This window comes from Chaetura pelagica, unplaced genomic scaffold (assembly GCF_000747805.2).
Source record: "Chaetura pelagica isolate M959 unplaced genomic scaffold, ChaPel_1.0 scaffold676, whole genome shotgun sequence".
Lineage (NCBI taxonomy): Eukaryota > Metazoa > Chordata > Aves > Apodiformes > Apodidae > Chaetura > Chaetura pelagica.
In genome coordinates, this window is record NW_009953724.1 from 298,825 (window position 1) to 308,809 (window position 9,985).

The window sequence follows — 9,985 nt, forward strand, 5'->3', positions numbered from 1 at the left end:
CCTGTGTCTCACTTGAAAGAGTGCCACAATTAACAGCACGATTCATTAACCTGCAGAACTGAGTCACAGGAGGAAATGCCAACAGGATAAACCAACACACACTGAAATACTCGGTCAGAAACTCTCACCCAGAAGTTTGTGTGGCCAAATTAACTGGTCAGTAGCTACAGGTGACCAACATGCAACCTTCAGAGTCACTTGCCTGAGCATAATCCCAGCAGAAGGCTGCTAAGAGGCTGATACTCCACAGGCCACAAGAACAAAGCACCCACTCCAGCGCCCACCAGTTGCCTCAAAAATATACCTTTGCCCTCAGAAATGCCACTTTGAGAGCAGGAAAACCAAGGAGAGCAGTGATCTTAATTAAATTAGAATGACAGCAAACTACATTTCAGGGTAGTTTTCTCCATTCTCACCCGGAGGTCCCCTGTTCCTGGGAAATATTCTCCATACTTATGGAAGGACACAGTCATGACCCGGTCTGTGGTGTAAAATGCTTCCTCCACACCATCTCCATGGTGAATGTCAATGTCAATGTACAGCACCCTCTGGTGATACCTAGGATCAGAAAGGAGTCAAAAAGCTGCATTTCTTCAGAGCAGAAGCTGCCTTCAGCAGCAAAACAAACAGGAGGAGAGCAAGGAAGCCCCAGGCTGCATAGCCACCAGGCAGCTCTTTCTGGAGGCTACAAGCAGAAGAGTCATGGAGAAGAGAGTTGTGCCCTGGTCAGCAGTGGAACAGAACCACAGAGGAAAATAAAGTGGCCTGTGCTGCTGCAACTCATCTTTGCAGGTAGACTCGACTCGGTTTATTCAGATTCAAGCTGCATTTTTATGTTCCAGCCCCTTGCTGAGGTCTGCCTCGAGCTACAAGCTGTCACACTTCACAGCTGTGCCCTTTGCCAGGGTGGGTGGCAGAGGGAAGGGCCTAAGAACAACCAGAGAGTGCTCCAGGCCTCCTGCCTCCTGCACTGTGCCACTGCTGGCAGAGAGAGTACTGCATCCCAAGAGACAGCTGATTAAGCCCTCCTGGGTAAACACAGCAGGCTTGGAAGAAAACACCGAGGACTTGGGGAGGAAATGCAGCAGAACAGACAAAGAAAAGGGGTGAGCAGACAGAGAAAAGGGGTGAGCAGACAGAGAAAAGGGGTGAGCAGACAGAGAAAAGGGGTGAGCAGCCCTGCCCGTACTTGAGGAGCTCCAGGATCGCCAGGACGATGTCGTTGACGTAACAGAAGCCAGAAGCCTCTGACTTCTTAGCATGGTGAAGGCCTCCTGCCCAGTTCACAGCAATATCTGTCTGCTGCTTGTTCAGCTTCACAGCACTGGCTGTTGGGAGGAGAAGCACAACACGTGAGCACGAGAGCCCCAGGGCAGAGACCGAGGGGCAAAGCACCTGTCCCTCAGGATCCCATCCTGCCTGGGTGGGTGTTTGGGTGCTGAACAAAGCAAAGCCCAAGGGTTTAACACTTTGTGTCTCAACAAACTAACAAAAGGCAAAGGGGAGGGAATTGCAGGTTCTGTTTTGTCTACACACACTTTTCCCTGCTTCCCACTTTAGCCTCAGAGCATAAAATCTGCACAGACAAGTCCACTAGCTGGGGTCACAGCTGAAGAGAGTCTAGATTTCTCAGTGCCCTGAACAAAGGATTTAAATGAAAGGTTTCATCCAACATACATTTAGGTCGTTCACTGAATATGCATTTAGGCAAAGGAAGTTCTCTGCCCCCAGCCCCTTCATCAACTCTGCCAGTTTTGCAACTCTCCCAGGACCAAAACAGATGGTATATTCTGTGGAATCCACAGCTGTGGGACCAGAGAGCACAAACTGCTTCCAAAAATGCTGCAGTCAGGACTTGTAGGGACTGCTGAGCTGCCTTACAGGAAACCACGACTGCTGGATGTCACTGTGGGAGGAGCAGCCTCCAAGCTTTAAGGCCTGTGCACAGCCCCAGGACTCCCCAACACCCTGTATCCTGCAACAAAGTATTCAGGAACACTGAAAGCAGTTTGAATATTCCAGCTTCCAGGGAGATTCCTGAAACCCTTCAGGTTCTACCTTGCTTCATGTCCAGAGTGGCTTTTTGTTAAAAACAACAAACAAAGTAACCCTTTTGTTTCCTTGGAAGGTCATGCCTGACTAGAGCAAAGTTTTTACAACTGCTCTTTCTGCAAATCCCACTTTGATTTCTTTCTTTCTTTTTTTATTAAGCCTCTGTTGCTGCTGTGGTTTTGTTTTAACATTTTCTTTGCTGGCCTCAAATTCTAACGTGGGGAGAAATCTGGATCTGACTATATTGAGGAGATCAGGAACAGTTTCACAGAACCTCTCCCCCAACCACCAATTACAACAAATTCACTTTCTAGGAAGACCTACACAATGAACATTTACTTCAGAGAAAATAAAATGACAAGTGGTGAGCTTACCCACTGAGCCTCCAGCAGAGAGCTGACAGAACTCAAACAACCCATCAAACACAGGGCAGTCTTCCCCAACATTAACTTGGAAAGAACACAAAAGAGTTAGTGTAAGAGAAAACTATAAATAAATCACAGATTTAAATGTCAAGGTGTCTATCACCCCTCTGGTTTTAAAAGCTAACCAGGTAAGTGAACAACATTTTTTTAGAAGAACAAAAGACCAGGCAGGAATAAGAAAACATTAATGTAATCAGCCCCAATGAGGTAAAAAGGTTGTTGCTGCAGGAAGATGTTCCTGACTTGTACGAAAAGAGGAAAACAGGTCCTGGGAGCTCTGGTGAGAGCAGCACATCATCTGCTGGGCTGGGATCCAGAGTGGGCAGTGAGGAGCTGTTGTCAAGAGGAGCTCTGGAATAGCCACCCTGCTCCTCACAGCAGCTCCTCAGACACTCTGTGCCCTGTGCTGCTCCAGGCTGTGCAGAACAGGGGCAGCACCTCTCAGGTCACACTGCAACCTGCCCCCTCTGTGCCTTCTGGGGGAGTTGTGCCACTTCTGGCCACAGAGCTGAGCCTGAGCTCCAACATACAACCCCACAGCCAGTGGGAAAGGCTTTTACTCCCGTTTGCTGCTGAGGAGGAGCTGAGAAAGCAACCAGTACCAGGAGAAAGCAGGGACACAGTGAACAGTGGTGTGAGAAGTTTACACCCACATCTGTCAGTTCCACCTTGTGCATGCCTTTCACTCCACCCTGGACAGTCAGCTTTTAAGTTCTCAGCCCAACTGCAGTTCTAGCCTGGCTAAGTCTAAGTAATTGGACGATTTAAAATAGAAACAGTAACAAGAATCTAGAATTGCTTATACAAGCCAACCAACCCGTTACTTTTGTAACAACATCTGTAGGTTCTTCTGCATTTCATGTGCACAAAGCTCCAGCAAGCATCAGAAACCCCTCAGTGCACAGTCTCCAACAAAGACTGTGTGATAAGGGAGTTTGAATGGTCCCAGATTGGGCCAGGGATCTCTGGAAAGGACAATGCCCATCAGCAGACCCAGAAGGAAGCAATTGTTCCTGCTTTCCAATTGCTTCAGCAGGGCCTGGCAACTTGCAGAGTTTGAATAATTAATTCAAAGAGGTGGTTGGAAGCTTTCCCTGTTAAGTGAGGAGAATTGCAGCCATCAATTTCTGCATGCTTCCCATTACAGCAAATTAAACTCCTTGCCCTTGAGGCTACAGGGCAGCTCCTCCCAAGTCCTCAGGCAAGAGGGCATCAGCAGAATTGAATTAGAGACTGTTGGTTCCCTTCAGTGCCCCTGAGAACTTCATGGGCAGCACTGACAGCATCAGAGGGCATCCCCCCATGCTGCCTGGCCAGGACAGGAGCTGCTGTGTCAACAGAAGCCAGCTGGGCTTTCTCCCACCAGGAGATTCCAAGTAGCCAGGGCTACTAAGTGGGAATATTAATAACAGAGGTCAAACTCTTGCCTAGAGGCACAAAGCTCTGGTGGACGATGAGAGGCACAAATGCTCTTTCTTCCTTGCAGTGGGTGGGTGAGGAGCTTCTTAACTGGGAAAGTATAAACCAGAGAGAGCCCAGCATTCCAGGTGGAACCATCCTTATGGAAGTCACAGCATTTATCCTTCCCTCTAAGAAGAAGACCTGTCACTGCACTGGGAGCACTGACTTTCACAATCCAAGGGGTAATGGATTAAAACTGGAAGAAGAGAGATTTAGGTTGGATATTGGGAGGAAATTCCTCACTATGAGGGTTGTGAGACACTGGAACAGGTTGCCCAGAGTTGTGGTTGTCCATTCCTGGAAGTGTTGAAGAGCAGGTTGGACGGGGCTTGGAGCAACCTGTTCTGGTGGGAGGTGTCCCTGCCCATGCAGGGGGTTGGACTGGATGAGCTTTAAGGTCCCTTCCAACCCAAACCATTTGATGATTCTAAGACCCCACCTCCTGTACCCCTAATCCTTGTTCCAAGCCCTCTGTGCTAGCTCTGGAGCTACACAGAGGCTACTACTCTGTAGGTCTTGTTGAAGAAAGGCTCTGTCCTCTGCATGCTTAAGATTAATTTTCATATTTTTCCTCCTTCAGGTCAAAAGAGTTCAGTACAGAAAATGCTGACTACCAGAGAGAGCAGAGTGGGCATTCATAAGCTCATGAGCTGCATCTGCTTCAGGGGTAAACAGCTCATTTGTGTAAATATGTACTTGGGTAGATGTCATTTGGGGCATTAAGGCACATCTTTTGCTGTAGGAAGTCTTTTAGTGTCTATTACTCATGAAGCAGCTCACCCTTACAGGCTTGTTCCTTATCTCTCCCCTTCAGCTCATACCAGAGCTCCAAGTGCTTCTGCCTCAGACTCAATATGCCCATTTCTTCTAAACTGGAGACTACTCTTCCCCACAGAAAGGAACCCCATGGGCTAACAACTGCTTTCTGCTCTGAGGATTGCAGTGTTCAAGACCAAAATGCTGTTTTAACCTTGAGCCTTCCTCACTTCTCATCTGTACTTGCTAAAAACCTAGTTTGCCACAGTCACTGCCAAAGAACATCAGCTCAGGGTTGCAGAGAGGCCAAAATAAAAGGGTTTCTGTAACATTAAAATTCATCATTAAAGACTGAAGAGACTAGAAGAGATTATCTCACAAAATAAACCACTCTAACAGAAAGCAGACGGGTATCATTGTGCATCTCAACCCTCCCCACTTTCAAAGTCATTGCCCTGAAAATCCTTGAGTTACTGCAGAGTTTGGACACAACTGGTGAGTTGGGCTTTTTTTGTTTGTTTGTTTGAAATTACCCAACCCTTTCCCACCTCTGGTTACAGACAAACAATAACACAAACTACATGCAGCTCATAAATGGAGTAGTTCAGTCACCTCTGAGCCAGGGAAGCAATTCAGAGGAGTTTCCAACAAAGCACAAGAACAAAAAAAAAAAAAAGAGAGGTTAAAGGGTTTTCCTCAGCTCTCCTGGCATGTTAGCTTGAGAGAGGCACTCATTTTTAAAACACTTGATTTACCAAATCAATCCAAACCCAATTCAGGAGACAAGACAATTTCCCATGGCTCTTCCCACTCTTTTTATCACCAGTCCTCTGGCCTAGGATTCCCAGGACCCCAAATCTTAGCCTTGGCAGAGCTTACATCTTTGCATCTGCTTGCTGTACTCAGACATGTTATCTGGGCGAATGGACCTCAGGAATTTGATGTAGTCATCGCTGTGGTACTTGGTCATTTCTTCTGCATTCGCCTTGTGAGGGCGCTGCAAGGACAACAAAACAGCAGGGTTTGTTTGGAAAGACACCTCTCCCCAGTTCCCATTCCCTAGCTCGGATTTACTCCTAGGATCAACCCCAAAAAAACCCTCAACCCAGCAACATCCAACAAGAGAAACTTCTTTTCAATGCAAGAATGCCACTGCTGGAGACTGGGACATATTGCAGCTCTAAATAAAGGAAATATTTAAGAGAGAAATGTAATTTTCCAGCCTCCAAAGCTGAAGCAAAGAAGACAGAAACAATCAGAAAAAGGCAGAAATACACCAGCACAACTGTTTAATTTTTTTTCTTTTCCTCTTTGGCTCATTAACAGAGAATTTATGAGTTCGAAGCATCAAAATTAAAACCTGACACACAAAGTAAGATCTTTCCTCTTCACAACCAGCCCTACACTTACATATATCTCCATCTTCCTGTAGAGGCCATAGTTCAGCAGCAGGTTGTGGGTCATCCGGATCCTGTGGGGTTTCATGGGATGTCCTTGGCCATAATAGTAGTTTCCAACATCACCTGGGAGCAAAAAAGCTTTTTGTTACAGCAAGGAAAAGTATTCATTCCTTCAAAGAGAATCACAGCCAAGGCACCAGAACCATCAGGTCATTCTGCCATTTTATCTGTTCTCCAGCAGCACATCTGTCCCCAGGGGACAGGGTCTCCCACCTTGCTTGTACAGGGTTCTCCATGGAGTCAGAAAGATTTATCCTAGACTGAAATAAGACAGACATTTGGAAACTAGTGCCAAACAAGGAATTTTTTTAATGCAGGTTAGGAGGAAGGCAATCCAGGCAAGAGTCTGGGTGACTAACATCACTCTTCAGGATGATAAGAGGAGGCAACACCAGCTTTCTTGGGCAGGAGGAACTTTGGGCACCACATCTGCCCATCCCCAACTCTCCAATGTCCTCTCCAGGCAGTTTGCATCCATGACATCCCAGATTTGCCCAGCTCACAGGCTTCACAGCCAGTGCAGCTGCTCTCTGAGCAGGAACCCACACACCAGGAGCCCTGGGAGTTTAATCCCAGCTCAGACAACGACTCACCCCACAGAGCCTCCACTCCTCTCTGTGCACCACACAGAACCAGACACAAAGCAGCTACTTCTCTCAATAAGCAAACACTAGCCTAATTGGAGCTTCACAGCTCTGATCATTTTCACCCTTTGTCATCTCTGGAAACATTTCCTAAGAATCCCAGTCCCCAGGAACCACACACCCACACATAGCACCTGATGAACTCTCCTATGGGTGCCAGCACTAACAGTGTCACCTTCCTGGAATTACATCCCACAGCTCATCTCCCCACATGGATTTTTTTCACTCCTACCTAGCAAAACCTGAGCACAAGCTGCACTCACCCACAGCAAACACCACAGACTGGAGGTTTGTTTCCTTCCCCCTCCACAACCTCCTCTCCCAGGGTACTTATTTTCATGAAACCTAAAGAGAAATTTAACATCCAGATTCCTGCCTCCTGCCTAATTTAGCTGCTCAAAACTTCCCCAGAGCAGGAAACACAGCCCCATGGAGCAGCCATACCCTGCAAGCCTCATTTTCTTGGGAAACCAGACAAAGTTGTTCATGTAGTTGTACAACTCCCAACCCATTTAGGAAGTAGGAGACCCAATCCGGTCTGGCTGGTGACTCAGTTGGGAGTATTAATATTTCATCACTGATCTGAACATTCAGGAGAAGCTGCTACTTCCTCCCAGCACCCAGCTGTAGTTTTTCCTCCTGTGGACAGGGCCCTGTTTGCAAAGTAGATGCAAACACTGCAAATCCCACACCCAAACAATCCTGCTGCTGGAGTTTACCTGGTTTTTGCACAAATGGATCTTTCTGGGGCAACTTTCCTGAGAGTAAAATCAGGTTAAATCAAGGTTTGGGGGACTCAGGAAGAGGTGCTCCAGAGCTTACCTAGAAAAACACCAGCACAAAACTACACCAAGTGTGAAAACTGGTCACCTTCACTTCAGGCTGCAAGTGAAATGCCCCGGGCAAAACCTGTTGGTGTGGACTCTGATCAACACATCCCACCAGAGGAGCTTGTCTGCCCCTGGACATCAGCACAGATGAAGTGTATGAACCCAAGATACCCCTCTTCCTGCCTACTGGGGTTAAGAAAGTCCCTGCATGGGGAGCTAGTAAAGGAGAAGTTACTGTGAAAGTTCAAGCCCTCACACACACCCTCAGCACCCCTCAGGATTCCCATGAAGGACCCTCACAATATCAAATGATCTTTTCCCCATCCTCTCAATCCCACCCAGACCCTTTCCTGCAGCCTGGGGTCCTTCTCCAGCACCTCCTGCCAGCTGAATCACACACATGGAGTCACAGAGTGCTGGAGGATGCAAGGGACCTCTGAAGATCATCCAGTCCAACCCCCGCTACAGCAGGATCCCTCAGAGCAGATCCCACAGGAACACATCCAGGTTTGGAATGTCTCCAGGGATGGAGACTCTCCAACCTCCCTGGGCAGCCTGTCCCAGGGCTCTGGTACCCTCACAGGAAAGAAGTATTTTCTTATATTTAGGTTCAACCTCCTGTGTTCCAGTTTGTACCCCTCACTAGCCACCACTGAGAAGAGTCTGGCCCCAAGATTTATGGCTCAAGGAAGAGACCCATCACCATCCACAACAGCACCCAGAGACCTGCTTTTAGGGAATTACTGCACTGGGCTGTGCTGCTCCCTACATGGAAAATCAAAGACCCTAACAAACTGGGCTCCCACAACCACAGATGATGCCTTCCCTGACAACAACAGTCTCCTCCCACTCCAGGACACACTGTGGATGGTGGCCAGATGCTCATAAAAGAGCAGGGGGAAAAACAAGGCACCAAAATCTCACTACAGGGCAAATTAGTGAGGGCAGCTGTAGACAAAGAGTGTGTAACTCTAACTTCATGTAGTTACCATGCAATAAAGACTGCAAGGAGAGCCTCTCTGCTAGCATTTTCACACAAAATGACTGTTATTTCATATTTAAGACATCATCCCCTGCCTTTAAAGACTGTTCACAAACTGACTAGCTGCTCTGTGAACACGCTACACTCCAAGGACAGGGGTAGGTTTGGACACAGAGCCCGTTTGCTTTCAACATCCAGGTCACACACACATTCTGCCCCTCCCTGTGAGCACTTTAAGTTTAATCCAGGCATTTTAAGGTCTCTCCAGTAGCCCCTTGTCTCTTTTGATATGATGGGTGTTGCACAGAGATGGGCTGTGTGGTGAAACTGGGCTCAGTTTCACTGCACCCAGTGCCCTAACCCAGGCTCCTCCTCACCCTGCCTTCTCAAAGGCACCAGCTGAGTCACAGACCCAGCAGGGCTGTCACCACAGGCTGCAAACCCACTGCTTAGATTTGCCTTCCTAGAGAAAGAAAAAGCCCTCACTGCACACCTGACACGCAGTCTGAAAGAGCCAGCTTTGCTGCTTGAACTCTGAGCACATCCCCTCACCAGGAAAAAGGAGCAAGGAAAAGTTTTTTTACTTGATATCACAGACCAAAAGCCAGGAGGAAATGGAGAACTGCACGACACCTTTGGCAGAGTGATTGCAGCCTCTATTAAAAATAGGAGCCTGCCCACTGCTGAGGCACCAAGCTGCCCCACCAAAGGGGAGGTGGTTGTGAAGTGCAGCAACGACATGACTGGTTTCTCCCCCAGATTACAGGGGGGAAGTGGAGAAGCCACACAAGATCCCCAGCTTGGGATTTGGCCAGCTCTGACACCCCGTTACTCCCCTGCCCCACCGGGGTGATTACACAGCTCCAAAGCAGCACTTCTGCTTCCCCAGCCTCATAAAAACGAATTTTAACAAAAAATAAAGACAGTCTACAATGCTGCCAAGTTCAGAGGCAGAGCTAAACAATGCTCCTAGACACAGGAACTCCCTCCAAACCACCACACAGGTGGTCTGGCTCCCAACACCTTTGGGTTTGTCCCTCACTTGACAGCAACACCACTGACCCCAGAGACAGCCTCAGGAGTGCTGCCTCCTCCTCCTCCTGACACAGGGGTTTTGTGTCCCCACAATCTGTCCTGCCCCTCTGCACCTCCCCTAGTGCTCCCCATCCTCCCAGAAGCCTTCAGCATCTCAGCACAGCTCCCAGAGCCTCTCTCAGCCTCATGCTCCTCTGCCCACCCTGGACCCTCTACAGCCTTTTCCCACTTCCCAAGTCCCCAGATGTCCCCCACTCCCCATCCCATCTCCTCCCAGTGCTGCTCCCCTATCTTTCCCCCCCCTCCATCCTCTGCCCTTCAGTCTCCCCATTCCCCCCAG

The 9,985-nt window shown here is 48.4% G+C and overlaps 1 protein-coding gene across 1 annotated transcript in view; it reads right to left on the minus strand.

Annotated features, from left to right (window-relative positions):
• Nucleotides 1-6,212, minus strand: part of HDAC1 (histone deacetylase 1) — a 10,915-nt gene extending 4,703 nt beyond the window's left edge. Inside the window, exons 1-5 of the mRNA XM_010000558.1 lie at nucleotides 6,105-6,212; nucleotides 5,574-5,691; nucleotides 2,427-2,501; nucleotides 1,190-1,328; nucleotides 417-558 (exon numbers count right to left, since the gene is read on the minus strand). Of these exons, the coding sequence (XP_009998860.1) occupies nucleotides 417-558; nucleotides 1,190-1,328; nucleotides 2,427-2,501; nucleotides 5,574-5,691; nucleotides 6,105-6,179 (549 nt within the window). The 5' untranslated portion in view covers nucleotides 6,180-6,212. The remainder of the gene's footprint in view (nucleotides 1-416; nucleotides 559-1,189; nucleotides 1,329-2,426; nucleotides 2,502-5,573; nucleotides 5,692-6,104) is intronic.
• Nucleotides 6,213-9,985: the final 3,773 nt, after the last annotated feature.